Genomic DNA, 24,227 nt, shown 5'->3' on the forward strand with positions numbered 1-24,227 from the left:
ATTAGTTTTTTTTATCTACATTTAATGCTCCATGCACGTATCGAAAGATTCAATGTAATAGCCACTGTAGCACTTTTTAAGAAAAATTTTTGGAACTAAACAAAGCCTTATCGAAGAAGCCAGCGGTACACGGTATCCATGATTGCATACATTTATACAGTACAAATATACGGCGGATATAATACTAGTCTTAGTATTAGGCACTAATACAAACCATAATAACGTCACTATCGGCGACATATATCTTTGTGAATCATATGTGTCTGAAAAATGCATTGTATATGGAAGACTATGAGCAACTATCGTCTAGTTTATTTGGCTTATAAGCCGTATTTTTTTAAATAACAAACAATATTTTTCTCTCATAATAAATCAACCGACAATATTTTTAGCCAAGCGAACAGCATATCTGGGAGCAGATCTTGTCGGATCCAGACTGATTAACATGAATGCTCATGCCCCCTGTGTAGTGTAATGTATCATTTATTTTTTAGCAATGCAATAAGATGTGCTCCATGGAAGTTACAATCAAACAAATAATCAAAACTATTTAAAAATGTTTTGCGTAAAATTTCAAAATGTTATAATTAAAGAGCTAGCTAACTGTACTATATGCCCGGGCCACCTTAATAATTAATAATGATAGTTATATTAGTGTTGCTCCACGTGTCATATCACGTGTCTGAAGAACACATTGCATATGGATAGTGTGGCAGAACCGCCTAATCTAATGTCTTTCAGGAGTGCTCGTTTTTCATTAGACACTAAGCACTCAGGGGAGAACACCAAATCACTCGGTTCTGTCGGACACACCCCAGGGGAGAATCCAAAAATCCACATTTTTACCATCAGGATCATAAATGAGAGAATAAAGCTTACATCATTCTTAACCATTATTTACATCACTTTTAATACAACATCAGAGTATAATGTTTATTATTACAACAGCGGAATGTAATCATATTATCAGAGTTACGAACAATTTATTTTAACAGCGGAATATAAACATGTTATTAGAATTACAGCGGAAATAAATATCTAATTATGACATGATGAAGTATTGTTATATAAACTACGACAACAGATTATGAAACTTTCCTTTATAAAGCATTTGGTGAGAGTTATAAATAACAACTACGATCGCAGCGTAAAGAATCCTCGCTGAGCCCACCAGAAGGTATCCACACACAAAGGTCAGCTCTAGCATCCACCTGTCACCTACAACAGGGGAAATAAAACCCTGAGTACTCAATTGTACTCAGCAAGACTTACCCGACAGGAAGAAAGAAAAGACTCCAAGGATATACAAGGCTATATGGCTTGTGGGTTTACTGCCTTTGCAGGAAGCATTACTAAGCGTGCGTCCTTATATTCGATTTTTATTAACAGCCGCATTGGTTCATTAACTAACCATTCTATGTAAGCACCTGTACTACTTTCAAGCAGGTGGTGAGCAATCAGAGTTTCTTTTTCCATTCTATCTGTCATCTTTCAGTTTTTACTACGGTGCTAGGCCATAGACAAGCCGTACCGGATCGTCCGGCGATTCGCGAATCAATGTCCCCAGCTGAGTACCCCAAAAACACATGCTCCGCTTGTACCCATGGCACAAGCAGGACCAATCCATCACTCTCCTGTTCTGGGTGTCTAGATCCCCGTCCAAAATAGGACTCCAAGCCCCCGCCCCTGAGTCCCGGACTCAGTGCGGTGCAAGGACCTCCTAACCCAAAAGAAATAAACCACCCAAACAGTCGGTTCAGAAAGAGCCGGATCCACGACAAGAGAGCAATAAGTCTTCCAAGCGCCCATACCCAAGTATGTGCTCGGGATAATAAGTCTTTGACTTGCCTAGAGTCTTATGCAACGGCCGGTCCTTAATCGACATGGACAGGGAAAGCAGTGTAACCAAGCCATGCCCCGCGTCCACGGCAACACAACCTCTTACACCCACCAATACCTAAACCATATCCCTACCCGGTCACCATTTTCTTTTCCACCATTTATATTTTCTAAGTGATAATAATTTAGTAATATATTTCTGAGCTCTCGCGAGTGACAGACAATCACTCGACTTCTACCGGAGTCCTGTAGCATAGCAATCTACACGATCCTATCATACTAGTAAGACTCATAAGATAATGATTTATATATGCAAGTGGGTTTCATTCAACTCCTTAAAACTTAATGCACAAATATAATTTAAACTACAGAAAAGTAGGGGTTATGCACCGGGGCTTGTCTGGGTAAGATATATATTAAAAGTTAGTATCTGCATCTTCAGATCATCCACCATCAACCGAATAAAAAGTCCATTGTATCATCTCCTAGAGAGAATACCATTACACTATCTTCGCATTCCCAATCATCCTTCAACTGATCTGTTGATCCATCATCGTACCTATATGACATGCAATGCGATGCAATGCAAAGATGTGATTAATCGACTGCAATCGTGACTCGTAAAATACGATTTACGCCACTCAAGCTAACGAGCTGGTTCTGACGACGACCGTATTTAGGCTACATATCCATATTGATGAATAAGACGTTATTTCTCAACGAATGTTTTAGTTATATAAACCCAAGTTGTTTCTTTATCCTATTCTATCGATTTAATCTTATTCGAAATATGGCATCATTATCTACCTAGCAAACTAATTATTATTGAGCTACATAAATTACAGTGAGTACCTAATATTGCTATGAACCTACTGTAAAGATTTCAGACCCAATACTATTACCAATTTATCACGGAAATTCCTACAAATTTATATTTTACAATATTAAGTACCTTAAATAATTTATATAGCTTCCAAGAATAATATCACACTACGTGAACCAACTATACTAATACGTAGATCATGATTTTAGGAGACTAAGAAAAACTAGTTTCACCATTTTTAGATACATACAAAAAAATTTATATTGATTTTACAAGTTTACTTTATAAGCTAAATTATAAATTGCTCTACAATTCAAAAAGGCTGGCGACACCCCTTTCGGCCTAGCTGCCAGGTCCGGCCCAAGCGTGTGTCACCAGGCCGGCCCGTAGGCGCACGGCACGGCCAGGCGCATCGCAACCAGGCCGGCCCAGGCAGCATGAGACCGGCCCAGGTGGGCGAGCACGGCCTTATGCGGCGCGGCGGCCCAACAGTCCTAAGCGGGCGCGAGGTAGGCCGGTGATGCGAGCAGGCCGGCCCACGCGGAAAAGCCCAGGGTGCGCTGCGCACTTTTGCAAAAGATATCCTCTAGTTTCCTAAAACTAATCCGCACTCCATACCACTATTCACATGAGTAATCCAATTTGTGTTTAGGCGCCTATATTTCTTCTCCTTCTCATTTCTCCCGTCCACGAACTCCTCCAGAGCAGAGCGCGCACAGCACGGCGCGGCCGGCGCCGAATTCGGCGACGGCGGGCCCGAACGACGGCGATTGAGGGTCTAGGCGACATCCCCAGGTCTTGGCGCACCCGCTAATGGTTGTGGCAACTCCGGAGGTGGAGTGCCATTCCTCACCATCCAGAGATCAAATGTATGTTTTCATCTAGAGAGGTTCTGTTAACTTAATTCAACTTAATTCGTTTCTTTTCTATTTTATTATTTTCAAGGCAGCAATGAATATTGTTTTTTCCTAGTACAATTCTAGGTAACACACACTGATCGACCAATTACCTTTGGTTGTTTTGTAATTCTTATGCAGTTGATCGATGCAATTTTGGTAGACAATTGATTCTACAGTTTTTGTCCAATTTTAGTTATGTATTAGTTATATTAGGTATGGATTCTCCGGTTAAATTTAGGCCGTTAGATCATCATAAAATCTAATGGTGCATATTAATTTATTTTTTTATTAAGCTCATAATTTCTAGACTTTATCAGCAAAGGTGGAGGTCCTTGAAGATAACACTTTTTTTTGGTACATATAAAGACTAAGATATAGCTAAATTAAGAATTTAAAAATATAAAAGAGACTATACCAATTACAATAAGTTCTTCCATAGAAACATCTCAACATCTTGAACATTAGGGGTTGTCAATCGAATTGCATGTTATCCTACTATAGTAAGAGGGTATGAATTAAGAGGTACAAGACGATGCTTCAATTTAACATGTAAATGAAGATCTTATATTGTAAATGACAGTAGATAAGACTGAAAATTGGGATGAAAAAATTGGTTCTTAAATAAGGGCAAATGGGCTGCAACAAAAGTTAACATATAGGTCGTGCTAATGTTTCTACTAAATATATGTTTTTTTTAGAATTCTACTAAATATATGTTGGGAAAATTAATGATATGAAAGTGTGATACCAAGGTGGAAAACTATTAATTGGATGAAAAGGCATATATCTAGAGTAATTTGTAAGTAAGTTTATTACAATGATAGAGTACCTTTTTGCATATGTGTGGACTCTATATTTGTGCACTGTGTTAGAAACTAAACAGATGAGATATCATAAAGTATAAGCAATTCTAATTAGACCTAGCTCAAAATTTGTACATAAATTACTTAGCTCTATTTAGAACAATATGGTGTCTAACAAAATTGTTAAGCCATGCAACAACACTGCACAGATACATACTCCCTCCATCCTAAAATGAATGTAATTCTCACTAGCCGAAAAATCAAACACTTATAAGTTTGTCTAAATCTATACAAAAAAGCACAAGCATTTATGAAATTAAATAAAGATAATTGGATTTGTTATTAAATATATTTTTTATAGAAAACATATTTGGAGTTATAAATATTGATACTCCCTCCGTCCCCAAATAAATCACTTCGTAGAATCCGTGCAAGTCAAACTATCTTAAGTTTGACTAACTTTATAGGAAAGAATAACAACAACTGTGACATAAAATGAGCACACTATAAAAATATATTATATGATCTATCTAATAATACTAATTTGATATCATAAATCTTGACGGGTTTTTTCTAGAAATTTGATCAAAGTTTAAAAAGTCTGACTAAAGACAACTCTATGAATTTATTTATTCAGGAACAGAGGGAGTACTATTTTTTATGAACGTGATCAAACTTAAAAAAAGCTTAACCAATTCGAATCCTAGAATTGCAATCTTTTTAGGACCAAGGGATCAAGTAAATAGATACAAGGAGAGTGAGAGAATTTACCACCACTTATGTTCACTTTTTTTTTTATCTTTCCCTTCTGCTACGCAACAAAACTCAATTATCACTCCCTGTTTATCAGCTATCACTTGTCGGTAGCTGGAAGCGTACAAACTATAATAAGTACCGGCAATACTGTTTCTGACGGTCGGTGTTATGTGCATGCGCTGCATGGGGCGAAGATAGATGAGACGCATGCATGCATATATACTGGTCCCAGCACAGCGCGGCACATGCACGCAAGACCTTGGGGGTCCTCGCGGTTTCTGCAATGTACTAGTGCGCGGTGGATCATAGGCTGTGTCAGCACGAGCCAGCCAACCACGGAGTATACGTAGGGTTTCGATCTGCAAACTGCAATGCCACCAGGCATGCAGCTAGCGACCACTGCGACCGACGAGGACGAGAGACCACACACAGCTGCTAGCTAGGGCCGGCGGCCGGCCGGCGCAAACGTCCCTGTCGCTGGGAGATTTTTTTAATCCTTTTTTATTTCATTTCATATTTTAATAATAATGGTACCTAAAGAAGTTATGAATCTGACCCTTTTTATCACGCTAGTGCCGCTGGCACGACCAAATAATGCTGTCGCGTCATATGCATTGGCGTGACAACAGCTGCCACGTTAGACAAGGTTTCCGACGTGGAAAATCTTGTCGTGGCGCGATACTATTGTTTTGTCTCGAGTAGCGTGACAAGGCTCAAACTTAGGCCCTGTTTAGGCCACGTTTAGATTGAAAGTTTTTTCAACCTGATGAATAGTACCACTTTCGTCTTATTTGACAAATATTGTCCAATCGTAGATCAACTAGGCTCAAAAGATTTATCTCGTGATTTCCAACTAAACTGTGTAATTAGTTATTTTTTTTACCTACATTTAATACTCTATGTAAGCGGCTAAAAATTGATGTGATGGAGAGAGAGTGAAAAAACTTAGAATTTTGAAGGGAACTAAACAAGGCCTTAGACTCCAAAAATTTTCACCCCAAAGTGTCACATCGAATCTTGCGGCGCATGCATGGAGTACTAAATGTAGACGAAAAACAAAACTAATTGCACAGTTAGGTGAGAAATCATGAGACGAAAATTTCAAACCTAATTAGTCCATAATTAGACACTAATTGCCAAATACAAACGAAAGTGCTACAGTAGCCAAAACCAAAATTTTTTGCCAACTAAACGCGCCCTTAGAAAAATCATAACTCTTTGATACGATGTCAGATGAAGATGATTTTTGTATGAAAATTATAGATCTCAACGAGATCTGCAACTTTCTAGTTTTGAGTTTTTTCATTTGAGGTTGTTAAAATGCTCAAAAAATATATAAACTTTTAGTTACATAATAATCGAGTACTATTGCTTGTCGTATTAGAAAAATAATATCTTCTTTGTATAGTGTCAAATGAAGATATTTTTTACACAAAAGTTGTAGCTCTCAATGAGATCTACAATTTTATAGTTTTGAGTTTTTACATTTGAGTTCGTTAAGATGCTCGAGAAAATAATATAAAATTTTAGCCCGGGTATACTGCTTAGATACTGCTTAAATTTTATATTTATTTTTTTTGAGCATCTTAATTACCTCAAATGTAAAAACTGAAAACTATAAAGTTATAGATCTCATTGAGAGCTACAACTTTGATATAAAAAGTATCTTTATTTGACACCATACAAAGAAGATACTATTTTTCTAATGCGACAAGCGATAGTACGTGATTATTATGGTGCTGAAATTTTATATAATTTTTTTGAGCATCTTAACATTCTAAACTGGAAAAACTCAAAACTAGAAAGTTGTAGATCTCGTCGAGATCTATAATTTTCATATAAAAATCATCTTCATCCAACGTCGTATCAAAGAGTTATGATTTTTCTAAGTTTGATACTTGTCACGCCACTCTCGGTGATGCGATAAGGTTATCCACATCGAAAATGTTGTCTAACGTGGCAGGTGTTATCGTAGCGCGACAACGTTATTTGGTCGCGTCAGCGGCATTAGACCGAAAAAGATAGGCGATTATTATTAAAATATTGAGTAAAAAAAGATTAAAAATATAAAAAGGTTCCCTGTCGCTGCAGGCATGCAGAGAGGGGTAATTTATTCGCTTCCAGACACGCGGACCGGTCTGCTTGCTTCTGGGAGGGTGACCCCCATCCTTCCTGGGCCAACGCCGATGACGACTGCTGCCGATCGTCAAACCTGCTCGGTCTCGATCGACGGCTCGACGCCGCCGTAAGACAGAAGACCAGAGGTCGTCGTCGTCGTCGTCGGCCTGCTCTCCAGGACGAGGACGCACCTCAGACACCTCACATGGACGTGATTCATGAGGCTCCCGGCAAAAGCCTGAGCTGCAATGAATTGCACAATTGGCCGCTGTACGCAGTGCCGGTCCCAGGATGCTAAGAGCCCTCTGACGATCTCGTGGCCCTTCACTATGGATAAAATCTTATAATATATAGGTATTAATTTTATTTGTAAAACAAAAACAAATTCAATAATATTTTTTTTAATTTAACATGTCTAATAATTATCGAGGAACAATGTAGATTAAGCAATATATTTGTAGATGTATGATAATTATCGAGGAACAATGTAGATTAAAAAACCAATATATTCATTTTCTTTACTCACCCATGATAAATGTTTTTAGGTAACATTCTAAAATTCTAACACCTAAATTAAAAGAAAAATATGACTATATGGGTACAAAGTAGTAGAAGTCTAGAATACTTTACAAATAATTAATTTGGATTAAAAATAAAAAGGAAAAAAATACCTTGGGCCTAAACAACTGATCGGTGATCGTAATTCGTAAGAAGCCAAGAATCAAGATATCGTCGTCGTGGAGCCCTACCTGGTCGTCGTCCTCGTGCTCCGTGTCCGTGTCTCTGGTAGTCTAGCTCTTCGCGGCGGCACGACTCGCCAGCTCCGCGTGTGTAAGGCGCACGTCGCGAACTCACGATCAGAGTGTGCTGTGTGCAGCATGACTCCTCGCCTCCTCTCTACCCGAGGGCCGTGGGGAAAGAAAACTAGAAAAGAAATGCCGATGTTGTCTTTTTAGGTCACCTGACCAGTTCTACGTCTCTCTTCTCATTAATTTGCTAATGCTTAATGAATTATAGGACCTGGGGATTTATATACTTGGGTTTGGACCTCTCGTCTGCTTCATGCCCTACGGCCGACACTGGCTGTACGTGTGCCTAGTACTATACAGTACGTAGAGGCCGATGAGTTGAATTGGACTGGTGCACTGCACTGCTGCTCCCATGTCGTGGGGGTACCACTCGTACAATGCAACGTACCCTTGCAATGGTGCCGCTCCTACCACATACCATGGCCTGTTAACTCATGAAGTAAAGTTTAAAGATGTCATATTAGATGTCACATTAGAATATTAGTGTTCGGATAGTAATAATAAAATAAATTATAGAAGTCCTTAGTAATCCGTGAGACGAATTTATTAATCTTAATTAATCCGTCATTAGCATATGTTTACTGTAGCACCACATTACCAAATCATGGACTAATTAGACTTAAAAAATTCGTCTCACAAATTAGTCACAGTCTGTGCAACTAATTATTTTTTTAGTCTATATTTAATACTTCATGCATGTGTCAAACATCCGATGTGATAGGAAATAAACTTTAGAGAGAGGAGGCTGTCGGGGGCTACTGCCGGAGCAATTAGACTGTCTCCAATGGATGACCCATATGGAGACCCAAACCCAAAATAGGTCGTTGATGTTCTGTATTAGTCTCCAACAGAATACCTATATGCGAGGTCTATTTTGAGTTCCAGTAGAGGAACAATTCAAATATAAGTATCCTCTCTCCTGAAGACTCATTTGCAAAAAGAGTTCTCTTTTAAATTCTGTTGCTGGAGAAGACCAAAAAAGGATATTACATATTTTGCATGTAGTGCTATCCAAATATAAAATAGGTCTTGTATTTTGAACGATGTTATTGGTGATAGTCTTAGGGCATCTGCAACAAGGAGCGCCTGGCCCGCTCGCAGGGAGGACGAACGTCGTGCCATACTGCCATGTCTGCCATGGGTCACAGGTCTCGCACCAATATATAGCATATATATATATCGGTGACAATGATGGTTCTATAGATTTTTTTTTTCAGGAAGCCTTACCTCTATCGTTGTTGCCACGATGACAGGGACGGCCAATGCATGCTTGAGGCAGCAATGGCTCCAACAGACTTGAGCAGCATTATGACTATATATCTCTGCGATATTTTTAGGCAACAAGGAAATTGCATATCACTTAAAGATTCAACATATTAAATTTAAGAGATAGCTAATAAGAAATTGAATAATTTGTGAGGGACTTGGATATAGTTATTATCTCGAGAAATAGAGCTCGCCAAGAGAAAACTCGAGGAATGGAGCCACGAGTAGGGAAAAGGAAATAGAAGAGCAAGAAAACAATAATATCTATATAAAATTCATACCAATAAACATAGTGGGGTGCATGGAGAAATAAAGGACAATTCTAATCAAACAAATAAAAATACTTACAAAAGTATTTTCATGTAAAAAACATATGCTATAATGGAAAAAAAATATTGCTATCTGAGTTTTTTTTGCGTGGTACGCCACCTTGCTATTCTATTTTTTAAAAATATCCGGAACATAGCCGGCGTATATTAATAAGGAGAAGAGAGAATTACATGAGCCAGCGCCGCAAACGGCTCCCTAAATTTGGCAGATCACCAAGCTAGGCAAGGATATTAAAAGGACTACTCGCAATCTAGAGGTACAAAAATGAGCCACAACAACAACTTGGCTCCTAAACAGCAACGCAACCAACCTTTATCTTCTAACCCGTCAAAAAATCTGGCCACCGAGAACCTTGCTAGTCCATTAAGACTTAAGAGGTAGTTTCCCGACCAAATGATATTATAAGATTCAAAAATGTGTTTTTGTATACTATTTTAATCAAAATATCGAACGCAATCCTCAATCTCTTCGAAAAAAGTTAACAATTTCCTTACTAATTAAAGACTTGAGTGAGGACTGAGGAGTGAGTTACGGAATGTACCACGCGGAGATCATATATATGATGAGGCAGCTTTAGCTAGGCCCTGAACTGGTGTATAAATTGTTGGTAGGCGCTCAACCGATCCACATTTGCTTTACCTATGCACATACACATATATATTCAGATTCAGAGAAGCTAAGCTTGTGCTGCACTACAGTGAATAAACCAGAGCAGGTAGTAACTGCAGACTGCAGTTAGTCTGCGGCGGCGGCAGCGCAGTAGCTATGACGGCAGACGGCGAAGAGAAATCAAAGTTCCGGTGGCTGGACGCGGCGCGCTACGCGGTGGCCGCCGCGGTGACCGTGCTCATCATGGCCGTCATCGTCAACGCCGTGAAGGTGGTCCTTCGCCCCGACTCGCTGCAACTCTCCGTCGACAAAGGTTCCATCTTCACGGAGCAGTATCCGCCACAGCTCACCATGGAGCTCAAGCTCCGGGCGCAGAACCCCAGCGGCCGGGTCCGGATGTACTACGTCGGCGTCACCGGGTACCTGTTCGACAACACGACGTCGGCGTCGGCGTCGTTGGATCCAGGATACGATTCCGTCGTCATCTTCAAGCCGAAAGACATGGCCGTGGTCCAGCAGGAGGCACTGGACTGCGGCCTAGTTATGAAGGTGGTGAGGGAAAAGCAGATGGATCCGTCCCACTTCGACGTGCTGTACAATGGCAGCAGCTTCAGCGACATGACGCTGCGGCTGGACGGCGACCTCATCACCGAGGTGACGTCCGAGCTCAACATGACTCGCCGGACCACCTACTACTGCGAGGAGCTCCTCGTCGGCGGGAACGGGGACGACGAGGCTTTCAAGTACAGGCAGGATGCCATTTGCAAGCAGCGAAGGGCCTCGAATTAGACTGGCTAGGGGCATCATTTCGACCGTATAATGTTTCAACGTAGTATTATCTTGTATTCTGTTATAGATGTTGCTAGTATCTTTGGAGATTGCTTGGCTTGACCAGATACTCTGATGCTTTCGACGATCTCTATTCTATTCAGCTCCAGTATGTACTTCTTTCTGAAAGTTGGCACTAAGACTAGAGTCAGTAAATTCCAATCGATACACTGCTACGTAAATGATTTTTAGAGACATCTGGTCTTTTCTTTTTCGAAGGCTTGTAGCCAATAGAAACGACGATCGCCCTAAAACTTGATTTATAAAGGTATTTTTTTTGTTACGAACCACCTCAAGAAATACCTAAGTCGGTGTTACCACCCCCCATACAAGTGGCTGCCCCTAAAACTTGATTTTCAGGAGCATTTTATGTTACCAACCATCCCGCGAGAAATACAACAATTTCTCATCAAGTATTAGCGCTTTCAAAAAAATTATAAAAGTACAAAATTCATAATCCGAAAACTCGTAATGAATACGATTTCAAATCATTCACCTTTTTTCCCCAAAAAATCGTGACTCATGAGGCCACGAAACCAAGTCATTGGCCATGGATGCATTGTCTATTGTTCCCATGGCCTATATATACGTAGCTTGGAAACTACTATGGGAACTTGCAAAGCACGGTCGAGTAACAGGGCACACAGCCATGGTTGTAGTTTTGCCGCTATTACTAATCCTCTTGTTCGGTTACTGCCCCACTAGCCGTGCAGCTGGCGACGAACATGGCTTCATAGGCATTGTCGACATGCAGAGCTCACTGAAACCACAGGCCGCCGCCTGCTCCGGACAGAGCACCGGTACGTCCGGTCCGGCTGCAACATCTTCAATGAGAAACATAAATGATGCAGTATTTTGTTTGCTGACAATTACTATGTGTGTGTTAACAATGTTTGACGCACAATGAAATGACAGTGATCCCGCCACACAAAGGCACTTGGGTCCCGTTGTACCGCCATCTCGGGCCGTGCTCGCCGGCGGCGGCATCTACCTGCGCGGCGAAGGCGAGGCCGCCGCCGTCATTGGCCGACCTGCTCCGCCAGGACCAGCTCCGCGTCGACCACATCCACAGGAGGCTGTCGTCGTCGTCCGAAGGCGTTCGCGTGAGCAAGCAGGCCGGTCCCGTCAAGGAACCGGTGCGTTCCGAGGTGATCCACCTCCACAACCAGCCGGTTATCCAAGTCACAATCGGCTCCGAAAGGAAGACCTCCGCCGGCGGCGGCCAGCAAAGCCAGGCGGCGGGAGTTGTCCAGACGGTGGTGCTGGACACGGCCAGCGACGTGCCGTGGGTGCAGTGCCACCCCTCCGCGTCGGCGACGGACATCACCTCCTCCTCCTCCTACAACCCAGCTAGGTCGGCCACGTACACCGCCTTGGCGTGCAACTCCGCGGCCTGCGCGGAGCTCGGCCGCCTCTACCGCGGAGCCTGCGTCAACAACCACTGCCAGTACCGCGTCCCTAGCCCCAGCTCCCCCTCCTTGTCGTCGTCGGGCACGTACGGCTCCGACCTCCTCGCGCTCGCGGCCGACCCCGCCAACGGCGCCTTATCCTTCAAGTTCGGGTGCAGCCACGCCGAGGCCAAGCAGGGCGAAGAAGGCAGCTTGGACAACGCAACCGCCGGAGTCATGGCGCTGGGCGGTGGCCCGGAGTCGCTGGTGTCCCAGACCGCGGCCACTTACGGGAGCGCCTTCTCGTACTGCATCCCAGCGACGGAGAGCCGCCAGCCGGGGTTCTTCGTGCTCGGCGGCAGCGGTGACCCCTCCGCTGGCGCCGGGTACGTGGTGACGCCCTTGCTCAGGTACGCGCGGGTGCCCACGTTCTACCGCGTGCGCCTCCTGGCCATCGCCGTCGACGGGCAGCAGCTCAACGTGACCCCCTCGGTGTTCGCCGCCGGCTCCGTGCTGGACTCCCGGACGGCCATCACCCGGCTGCCGCCGACGGCGTACCAGACGCTGCGCCAGGCGTTCAGGAGCAGGATGGCCATGTACAGGGAGGCGCCTCCGCAGGGGAACCTCGACACCTGCTACGACTTCACCGGCGCCTTCTTAGTCATGGTGCCAAGGATCGCGCTGCTGTTCGATGGGAACGCCGTCGTGGCGCTGGACCGGCAGGGGATCCTGTTCCACGACTGCCTCGCGTTCACGTCTAACAGCGACGACCGCATGCCTGGGATACTTGGCAACGTGCAGCAGCAGACGATGGAGGTGCTCTACAATGTCGGCGGCGGCTCCGTCGGCTTCCGCCGCGGCGCGTGCTGATGATGCCGGTCTCCTGGCTACCCCCGCTAGCACCCAAATTATCTACTGTAGTTTTGAGACTTGGCATTTGTTGTTTGGTTCATTATGCTGTGACAAGCGCTATCTTATTAGCAAATATCCTCGTGCGTTGCAAGTTGTAACGGTACATATGACTTGTGTTGTGCAGTGAACTAGATGTGCTCGTGCCAATTATAATGATGTAGCAACCTTTGTTGGATTAAATTGGGCTTGGCCCAAACCTTTTTTTACTAATCACATAAATTTAAGACCTACAATAAGTGCCACGTACAATAGAGGATTAAAATCCCATATAAAAAATTGACTCGAGATTAATTCACTTTAAATAGGTGGATATTATCTGCACCTGAGGTTAAAAAACTATTGTAAAGCGAGCCACGTACTCTTGGATTTGCAACTCCAAACTATAACTGATACCATGTTAGAAGACCAACCTCATCCACAGCATGCTAAAGGAGGATACAATCTGCCTCTACTAAACCATGGACTTCTGTCATGGGTGGGTGGGAGTGGAAAATGGAGCAAAAGTGGGGTGGGAGTAAGAGGACAGATGGACATGAGAGAGTGGATAGGCCAAGAGGAGCTGAAGGGAGAGACTAATGGGAAGGAGGAGAGAGCGATGGACCAAAAGAAGGTGGAATGAGTTTTAGCTCTTTACCTCCGCTACCACCGCCAAGCGGAGGTGGATAGTCACCCTTGAGCGAGTGGACTATGGACCGTGTCGAGCCGAGACCGGGAGCTAAGTAAATGTGGCGTGCCATGTAGATGAGGAGTGATGATGGAGCTAATAAGGCATGAAAAAGTGATGTGCCTTGCTTGTAGTATAAGGAGTAAGAATTAACGGCAAACAAAAGTTTTAGGACTGAAATGACCACTTTGATATATAGTTATGGATGAATGGGTCCAAAAGTGAAATTTGAGGATTGAAATGGCTAATTTGATAGTTTAGGATGAAGATGAAGCTGAACTCATAAGTAAACTTTATGGCCAAAATGACCACTTTAGTAGTTTGGGGACGAAATTGAACATCACTTGATAATTAAGGATTTGTGGGATGAAAATAGTTATTCAAGAAAAAAAATTGTGTTGTTTATATGTTTGTGTTAAGTAGTGCAGTAAGTTTAAAAACATGAAAAGCCTTCACAACATACTAGAGGAGGATACAATGTGCCTCTAATAGACCATGGACTTCTGCCGTGGGTGGCTCGGAGTGAAGGACAATAATGGAGTTGAAGTGTGGGGTGGGAGTAAGAGGACACAGATGGACATAAGAGAGAGCGATGGGCCAGAGGGTCTGAAGTGAGAGATTATTAATGGACAGAGGAATAAGTTTTAGCTCTTTACCACCACCAAGCGGAGGTGGATAGTCACCCTTGAGCAAGAGGACTGTGGACCGTGTCGAGCTGAGAGCTAAATAAATGTGGCATGCATGCCATGTAGATGAGGAGTGGTGCTAGAGGTGATAATACATGAAAACGTGATGTACCTTGTAGGGTGAGTAAGAATTAACCCAAACCAAATGTTTCAGGACTGAAATGGCCACTTTGATTTATTTATTTTAAATAATGGAACAAGGCTCCGGCCGCTACACCCCTGGAGGGATATACAAAGCCGTACAACACACCACCAAGCACTTAGGCTCACAAAAACATCGAAAAAAAAATCAAGACACAATTACACAAAGAAACAGAAAACACCAAATAAACAGAATGAATGAGTCCAAGAGTAAAATTTGAGGATTGAAATGGCTACTTTGATAGTTTAGGATGAAGCTGAACTCAAAAGTAAACTTTATGCCTAAAACGGCCACTTTAGTAGTTTATGGACGAAATTGAGCATTACCCGATAACCGAGGGAGGAAAATAGTTATTCCAGAAAAAAAAAAATTGTACTGTTTATATGTTTGCGGAGTATTTTATAAGTAGTGCAATAAGTTTAAAAACAATGAAAAGACTTCACAAGTTTTAATCTTTTTTGCTATGCTCCTTTTCGTGGCCATTGGCCTATATATACGTTGCCAGGAAACCACATGGCAACTTGGAAGCAGGATTCAGTAATAGTATAAGCGCAGATAGCAGCAAGATACACGGCCATGGCTGTTTTGCCAATATTGTTAGTACTCTTGTTGGGTTCTTCTCCAACTTCCCGTGCAGCTGATGAAGAACTTGAGGTCACTGTCCTGGACGTGAGCTTGCTGGAACCGCATACCAGCTGCTCCGGACACAGGGGTACGTTCATCGTCCTACCGGTGCATATGACTGTGTAAAGTCAAGTGTAAATTAACATTGGTTGGCACGCAATGACAGTGATGCCGCCCCACCCCCACAACAACAGCTGGATGCCGCTGTTTCGTCCTCTCGGCCCGTGCTCGCCGTCGTTCAAGGCTGCTGCGGCGGCGGCGAGGGCGAAGCCGTCGCTGGCCGCCGTGCTCCGGCAGGACCGGCTCCGCGTGCACCACATCCATAGAAGGGTGTCCGGCTCCCGCGGTGCCCGCGCGAGCAAGGGCTCCTTCAAGGAACCGGTGTCTGTCGAGGAAACCCAGCTACACCACCAGGCCGCCATTTCCGTCGAGGTTGGCACGTCACAGACGAGCTCCGAGGTACGTTCGAACTGGTAGTTTGGTCTTTGTTTTTCAGTGATTTCTGTCATGCATTAATTCCTGTACATTATATATCAGCCTAGTAGCAGCATTCGTCCGGCGGCCACCGACGGCAGCTCAAGCCCACCGGTGACGGTGGTGCTGGACACGGCCGGCGACGTGCCGTGGATGCGGTGCGTGCCCTGCACCTTCGCGCAGTGCGCCGACTACGACCCAACCAGGTCGAGCACCTACTCCGCCTTCCGCTGCAACTCCTCCGAGTGCAAGCAGCTCGGCCGCTACGCCAACGGCTGCAACGCCAACGGGCAGTGCCAGTACATCGTCACTGGCGACTCGTTCACAACGTCGGGGACGTACAGCTCCGACGTGCTCACCATCAACTCCGCCAACCCCGTCCACGGCTTCCGGTTCGGCTGCAGCCAGAACGAGCAGGGCAGCTTCGAGAACCAGGCGGACGGGATCATGGCGCTCGGCCGCGGCGTGCAGTCGCTGATGGCCCAGACGTCGTCCACCTACGGCGACGCCTTCTCCTACTGCCTCCCGCCGACCGAGACCACCAAGGGCTTCTTCCAGATCGGCGTGCCGATCGGAGCGTCCTACAGGTTCGTGACGACGCCCATGCTGAAGGAGCGGGGGGCAGCGGCGACGCTGTACCGCGCGCTGCTGGTGGTCATCACCGTCGACGGGAAAGCGCTGAACGTGCCGCCGGAGGTGTTCGCGGCGGGGACGGTGATGGACTCCCGCACCATCATCACCCGCCTGCCCGTTACGGCGTACGGGGCGCTGCGCGCGGCGTTCAGGAACAGGATGAGGTACCGCGCCGCGCCGCCGCAGGAGGAGCTGGACACCTGCTACAACCTCACCGGCGTCCGCTACCCCAGGCTGCCGAGGATCGCGCTGGTGTTCGACGGGAACGCCGTCGTGGAGATGGACCGGTCCGGGATCCTGCTCAACGGTTGCCTCGCCTTCGCGTCCAACGACGACGACAGCTCGCCGTCGATCCTCGGCAACGTGCAGCAGCAGACGATCCAGGTGCTCCATGACGTCGGCGGCGGGAGGATAGGGTTCCGCAGCGCCGCCTGCTGAGTGCTTGCTGCTGACCGATAGGAATCTTAGCTTGGTTCCTTTTGCATGTTGTGCACGCCTATGCACAAAACTGAGTATGTTCTGTTAGTGCAAGTGGACCTTGTGTAATACGTATTGTTAGGCAATAATGGAAATTCTATTTCGTCAAGCACAGAGAGAGTGTCGGAATCATGTTGTGAATTCATTGTGATCGCTCCGGTGGCGGGTATTCCTGATGAAGCCAACACGGTTTAATTTGGTTGCATCATCGTGCGTGCTCCGTTGGAGTTCTATGATGGATTGCTTCAATTTCTTGGGTACTAGCTCTGTTCTCATTTCTCAACACCAAGGACAGTGTGCAATAGAATGGCAATCCGACAAAGAGGATATGAAGGCCGCGTTCGGATGGCCGGATATCGTTGGAATCCGAAGAAATTAACGCTGTCAAACGCATTAACCGTGAATTGTTTTTAGAGTTAAATGCATCAGATTAACTTGTGATGAGGTTTCGGTTAGATCCATCAACTTCCAAAGTGATTTTTTGGGTCCATAAACTTTATACGCCGTATCACCTAGGTCCATACCTCTTCACGTTGGCTTCTCGTGCTGACGTGGCATGATGCCGTGGCCATATAGGCCATGCAAGTGCACCAGCTCGCCACTGCCTCGGCGCCGAACATCGGATGCACCGTGCGCCTTACGCGCTGCAGGCCACGTGCGTCAGGCTGTCGTAGAAGGCCGCATTCCCGCCGGGCGTCAACCGCGCCATGCTCGCGGACCTCCTGGAGCTCGCCAACTCGATGGAGTCGCGTCCTCCTGCTCCTAGACAGCGGCGGCAGCCGGCTCTTCTTGGGCGAAGCCGAGGCCGGCGACGCCAACGCCGCCGCGGCGTCAGCGACGGCACCGACCTCGATGAACACGGCCATGGCGAGCGGCTGCGCGGCAGTAGAACGAGCGAGAGCGCTGGGAGAGCGAGGGAGGCCAGAGGAAGCGCTGGGAGAGCGAGGGAGGCCTGAAGGAAGTAACCAATACTACCGCAAAAATACACGGAAATATCAATCTTTGTCCCCTCTTAACTCCGAATCCGTTTAGTTTTGGCACTAAGAGATAGTAACAAATGTTGTAGAGCTACGCAAGATCTCCAACTTTACTTAAAGTGCCAAAGTCTAATTCGGCCTGGTTGGAGAGATACAAGCTTCCAAAGTAGGGTGGCGCGGCGCCGTCCTCGCTGATGTTGGGGTTTAGTCCCACATCGTGTAGCGATTGTGGGGGAGCACAACATATAAGGCGGGAGAACCTTCACCTATAAGGCTAGTCTTTTGGGTTGAATAAGCCTAAGGCCTTATATGTTGTCAGCTCCGGTGGACCTGGGACCTGTGGAAGCGCAGGCTCGTGGTAACGAGCCGGGCCGACTGTAAGCCAGCTCCAAGATCGAGAACTCGGTGGTCACCACCGGTTCCAACAATTGGTATCGGAGCCGGTACCCATGGTAAAAAAAAGCTAAACCCGATAAAAAATCTCGAGCGTCACATATGGCGGGGGCATCCCGATGTGTGACTAAGGGGGAGATTGTTGGGGTTTAGTCCCACATCGTGTAGCGATGGTGGGGGAGCACAATATATAAGGCGGGAGAACCCCCACCTATCAGGCTAGTCTTTTGGGTTGAGTAAGGCCCAAAGACTTTATATGTTGTCAGCTCCGATGGACCTAGAACATGTGGGAGCGCAGGCTCGAAACGAGCCGGGCCGGCTGTAAGTCAGCTCCAAGATTGTGAACTCGGTGGTCACCACCAGTTCCAACAATTGGTATCATGAGCCCATGGTCAGAAAAGCTAAACCCAATAAAAAATCTCGAGCGGCACACATATGGCGGGGGCACCCCGATGTGTGACTAAGAGGGAGATTGTTGGGGTTTAGTCCCATATCGTGTAGCGATGGTGGGGGAGCACAACATATAAGGCGGAAGAAGCCCCCATCTATTAGGCTAGTCTTTTGGGTTGAGTAAGGCCCAAAGGCCTTATATGTTGTAGCTCCGGTGGACCTAGGACCTGTGGGAGCGTAGGCTCGTGGTAACGAGTCGGGCCAGCTGTAAGCCAGCTCCAAGATCGTGAACTCGGTGGTCATCACCGGTTCCAACAATTGGTATCAGAGCCCATGATCAGAAAAGCTAAACCCGATTAAAAAAATCTCGAGCGTCACATCATGGCGGGGGCACCCCGATGTGTGACTAAAGGGGAGATTGTTGGGGTTTAGTCCCACATCGTGTAGCGATGATGGGGGAGCACACCATATAAGGCGGGAGAACCCTCACCTATCAGCACACCATATAAGGCGGGAGAACCCTCACCTATCAGGCTAGTCTTTTGGGTTGAGTAAGCCCAAGGCCTTATATGTTGTCAGCTCCGGTGGACCTGGGACCTGTGGGAGCGCAGGCTCGTGGTAACGAGCCAGGCCGGCTATAAGCCAGCTCCAAGATCGAGAACTCGGTGGTCACCACCGATTTCAACAATTGGTATCAGAGACGGTACCCATGGTCAGAAAAGCTAAACCCGATAAAAAAATCTCGAGCGTCACATATGGCGGGGGCACCCCGATGTGTGACTAAGGGGGAGATTATTGGGGTTTAGTCCCACATCGTGTAGCGATGGTGGGGCAGCACAACATATAAGGCGGAAGAACCCCCACCTATCAGGCTAGTCTTTTGGGTTGAGTAAGGCCCAAAGGCCTTATATGTTGTAGCTCCGGTGGACCTGGGACCTGTGGGAGCGTAGGCTCGTGGTAACGAGCCGGGCCGACTGTAAGCTAGCTCCAAGATCGTAGACTCGGTGGTCACCACCGGTTCCAACAATTGGTATCAGAGCCCATGGACAGAAAAGCTAAACCGAATAAAAAATCTCGAGCGGCACACATATGGCGGGGGCACCCCGATGTGTGACTAAGAGGGAGATTGTTGGGGTTTAGTCCCACATCGTATAACGATGGTGGGGGAGCACAACATATAAGGCGGAAGAAGCCCCCACCTATTAGGCTAGTCTTTTGGCTTGAGTAAGGCCCAAAGGCCTTATATGTTGTAGCTCCGGTGGACCTGGGACCTGTGAGAGCGCAGGCTCGTGGTAACGAGCCGGGCCGGCTGTAAGCCAGCTCCAAGATCGTGAACTCGGTGGTCACCACCGGTTCCAACAATTGGTATCAGAGCCCATGGTCAGAAAAGCTAAACCCAATAAAAAATGGCACCCCGATGTGTGACTAAGGGAGAGATTGTTGGGGTTTAGTCCCACATCGTGTAGCGATTGTGGGGGAGCACAACATATAAGGCGGGAGAACCTTCACCTATAATGCTAGTCTTTTGGGTTGAGTAAGGCCCAAGGCCTTATATGTAGTAGCTCTGGTGGACCTGGGACCTGTGGGAGCGTAGGCTCGTGGTAATGAGCCGGGCCGGCTGTAAGCCAGCTCCAAGATCGTGAACTCGGTGGTCACCACCGGTTCCAACAGCTGACGCGTAAGTTCGGGAAGCCCGCGTTCACGGGGAACGTCCTGCTCTGCGGGTACTCTGCTTCCACGCCCTGCCCGGCGTCCCCGTCACCCGCGCCGGTGGTGCAGGTCTCCACGAGGTCGGCGACGTGGTCCATCGCTGGCCACCATGGCGCGTCTGACAGGTCACCGTGCCCCACGTTCCTGACCTCGCTCCACCACCATGGCGCCGTCGTTGGGGTAGTAGATGGCGCAGTAGTCCGCCACCCAGTTCTTGATCGCCGCCCACATGTCCAGCCCGTCCACCGCGTACGGGTAGTTCCAGGCCTTGTACGCCTTGGAGGCAGTGCCGGCCCTAAGGGTGGGGCAGGAGGTGCGACAGCCGAGGGCCCTCGCGGGATGGGGGCCCAAGCCCAAATATATAATATTTCGTACCCTTTAGCTATAGTCCATTAGGATTTAGGATTAATGAGCAAAAGGAGTCGTCGGCCTCTTTCTTTCCAGGAGGCAAGGAGCCGAGCCGCCAACACCCGCACACGCGAACATAGCGATCGCGAGTCGTGACTTCCGAACTTTTGGCGAGACGTGAGACTGCGAGAAACGCAGCGCCGATCACCAGTTCACCACGCGATCACCAGCGCAGATCACCGAGGCACCGACGCCCGAGTTCCAGTCTTCTAGAAGCCAGACGACGGCGTTCCAGATGACGGCGGCGACCAGGCAGTTGAGGCAGGGCTCGACGAAGACGACGACATCTGATCTTGGTTATTGCCTTCTGCCCTTTTTGTGATTTGTGAATCTTGGTTCTGAATAAGTTCATGTCCAAATTATCTAGGCCCTAGGTTTTTTTTGTTGTTTAATTTTTGTCTAGTACTTTATACTCATATAGTCATGTTTTTCTTGTTATTTAGGTCAGGTGTTAGAATTTTAGAATGTTACCTAAGAAATATTTATCGAAAGAGGCCGTCGCGACGGTGTCGCTAGAGGGTCCTCAAAATCCTAGGACCGGCACTGCTTGGAGGACATCTCCATGTTGTACTTGCTGGGGAAGTAGGTGACCTCGTGTATGCCACGGAAGACGCTGTCGTCCTCTGGTCACCCGAGCCGACGACGATCTGGCGCGCGACGGCGTTGATGTGGAGCGTCTTCCGGAAGTGTGGATCGGGTGCAGCACGCTCAGCTGCCGGTTCGCCGCGATCACGATCGGCTCCATTGATGCGTGCGTGTTGAGCCTACACCACGGACATACACACATGTTGACCTCGTCTTGTTTGTACCAGGACCGTGTAGGAATCGATGGACGACCCACGTAGGAGAGAAGACTCCCTGAATGAAAGTGTACTTACCAGTGGGTGACGAAGTTGTTCTCGGCGGCGTGGGCCTTGGCCAGCTCCCATGCCGAGAACCTCCCGGCCGTGACCGTGATGTCCCCGCTGTCCGGTGGAGTGTACACCGTGCTGACCGCGCCAAGCTGCTCCTTCTCCGGGTGCGGCGAGCTGAGCTCGATCGCGAGCGGTTTGAGCGTCGAGTCGTCGCGGTTCAGGAACAGGAGCGTTCTCGCGGCGTACACCTTCCTTTGTGACACCTCGGCCTTCTCCTCGTCGCCTGGGAGCTCGTTGATGCGCTTCAGGTATGGCATCACCCAGTCGTGGTGGTCCACGACGTACAGCCTCCTCTCCTCCACGGCCTGCATGCATGGTCATACATACACGCATGAAACCACTATCTTCTTCAGGCATGGTCTCTGCTTATCTTGCTGTCCATTGTGTATATACCTGCTGCACCGTCATGCCAACCATGTTCTTCTCAACATGATCCTTGGTTATCTTGCTGTCCTGGTGGCCGAACACTCCGCGGTCAAGCTCGCTCGTCAGCGGGAACCTTGTGACGCGCTTGATGCACACCGGGTTCGCCCCGGCGATCATCTGCCGCGCGAACTCCTCGTCCTTCCGCCAGTGTGTCGGGTTCACTGCACCAGACGAACAAACAATTTTTTTCCTTCCCTTTGAGCACATTCGCGATGACACCATGCATCGTTGCAAACGATGATCGATCGCAGTACGGACCTGAGATGACCTAGGGCACGACGGGGAACGGCGTGCCGCTGTTGATGATCCCCTTGGCCTCCGGGAGCCGGCCAACGTCGTCAAGGCCGAAGAGACGGTAGACATCCGCGAGCGAGCTGAAGTGCCCGCCCAGCGGCGGAAGCGTCGGCGAAGTTCTGCAGCAGCAGCTTGCCTCTGACCTGCACGCTCGTCGACGAGGCTCAGCTCCCAGCGCCAAGTCGGCAACGGCATGGGGACGGGGCTGGCCCGACGCGAGGCTGCTAGGTGCGCGCGCCCTGCTGCCGCCACCGCCACTGCTACCGGCAAAGCGCACGCGGAGGCCAAGGTCGCGAGGGCCGTCGCCGAGGCCGTCAACGACACCGCGGCGGCGGCCGCGGCCGTGTTCATCGAGGTCGGCGCCGTCGCTGATGCCGCGGCGGCGTTGGCGTCGCCGGCCTCGGCTTCGCCCAAGAAGAGCCGGCTGCCGCCGCTGTCCAGGAGCAGGAGGACGCGACTCCATCAAGTTGGCGAGCTCCAGGAGGTCCGCGAGCATGGCGCGGTCGACGCCCGCCGGGAACGCGGCCTTCTACGACAGCCCGGTGCACGTGGCCTGTAGCGCATAAGGCGCGCGGTGCATCCGATGTTCGGCGCCGAGGCAGTGGCGAGCTGGTGCACTTGCATGGCCTGCATGGCCACGGCATCATGCCACATCAGCACGAGAAGCCAATGTGGAGAGGTATGGACCTAGGTGATACGGCATACAAAGTTTATGGACCCAAAAAGCCACTTTAAAAGTTGATGGACCTAACCGAAACCTCCTCACAAGTTAATGGACCTCTGGTGCATTTAACTCTTGTTTTTACGTCGGAATGCATAACCCAAGGGGGGTTTGCGAGTGGTGTGGATTATATATTTGTGTAGTGTGTTAGAAAACAAACAAATGCGAGAACAAATATAAGCGATTTTGATTAGACCTAGCTCAAAATTTGTACATAATTAACGGCAGCACTAGCACAACGGACGTCCGGATGCCCGCAGCTGCTCCGCCCCGTCCGCTCAGATTCACGCGCCGCTCGTACAAGCTCCATTTCCCACGCTCGCATCCAAACCGTCTGCTTCAGATCCGCTGCCCACGCTGCTCGGATGACTCGCCCCCGCATCTTCCACACCGGCGCGTTGCCCCATCTCTTACAGGCCGCTCGAAAGACTCGCCCCCGCCTCTTCCACAACAGCACCGCGTGCCCTGTGCCTCATTCCCACACCATCGGTAGCGGCCTGCGCCTCCTTTATGCGTCGGTGGCCACAGCTCGGCCCAGCCCGCCCTCATGGACACCAACACCGGCGGTCTGCACTTGCAACATAAAACACTCGAATGCAACATACATTTGAAACAGATGAAACATTTGGGACATACACTTGCCGCATGTGTGTGAAACATATGCAATATCTAGATAAAACAATTGCAACATGAAAAAACACTTACTGCAACATAAGACCGAAATAGCTGAAACATTTGTAACATACTGTTGCAACATGTCGGGGCAGAAAGTGACCAACACGTAAATATTTATAGTTTTGCTGTATGTTGTGATCGGAGATGGCCCAGCACTCAATGACACAGGGTTTATACCGGTTCAGGCAACTTGTCCTACGTCCAATTTGAGTCAGTCGGTGACTTTATTCCTCAGCCCA

General features: G+C 47.7%; 3 protein-coding genes and 1 pseudogene across 3 annotated transcripts; 3 read left to right on the forward strand and 1 right to left on the reverse strand.

The window, feature by feature from the left end:
• The first annotated feature begins 10,259 nt into the window (after positions 1-10,259).
• On the forward strand, positions 10,260-11,174 carry LOC136525219 (uncharacterized). Its single transcript, XM_066518208.1, has one exon. The coding sequence runs from the start codon at positions 10,409-10,411 to the stop codon at positions 11,039-11,041; it is 633 nt and encodes a 210-aa protein (XP_066374305.1). The 5' UTR covers positions 10,260-10,408; the 3' UTR covers positions 11,042-11,174.
• A 538-nt stretch (positions 11,175-11,712) lies between these two features.
• LOC136529494 (aspartyl protease family protein At5g10770-like) lies at positions 11,713-13,537 on the forward strand. The gene is made up of 2 exons (XM_066522566.1): positions 11,713-11,880; positions 11,996-13,537. Exons 1-2 carry the CDS (start codon positions 11,730-11,732, stop codon positions 13,336-13,338), a joined length of 1,494 nt encoding a protein of 497 aa, XP_066378663.1. The 5' UTR covers positions 11,713-11,729; the 3' UTR covers positions 13,339-13,537.
• Positions 13,538-15,415: 1,878 nt separating this feature from the next.
• LOC136529575 (aspartyl protease family protein At5g10770-like) lies at positions 15,416-17,174 on the forward strand. Its single transcript, XM_066522653.1, has 3 exons — positions 15,416-15,584; positions 15,663-15,955; positions 16,034-17,174. Exons 1-3 carry the CDS (start codon positions 15,449-15,451, stop codon positions 17,039-17,041), a joined length of 1,437 nt encoding a protein of 478 aa, XP_066378750.1. The 5' UTR covers positions 15,416-15,448; the 3' UTR covers positions 17,042-17,174.
• A 3,502-nt stretch (positions 17,175-20,676) lies between these two features.
• LOC136525515 (probable linoleate 9S-lipoxygenase 5) lies at positions 20,677-22,787 on the reverse strand (annotated as a pseudogene).
• Between the last annotated feature and the right edge of the window lie 1,440 nt (positions 22,788-24,227).

The sequence above is a fragment of the Miscanthus floridulus genome, chromosome 19 (assembly GCF_019320115.1).
Source record: "Miscanthus floridulus cultivar M001 chromosome 19, ASM1932011v1, whole genome shotgun sequence".
NCBI classification, from domain to species: Eukaryota; Viridiplantae; Streptophyta; class Magnoliopsida; order Poales; family Poaceae; genus Miscanthus; species Miscanthus floridulus.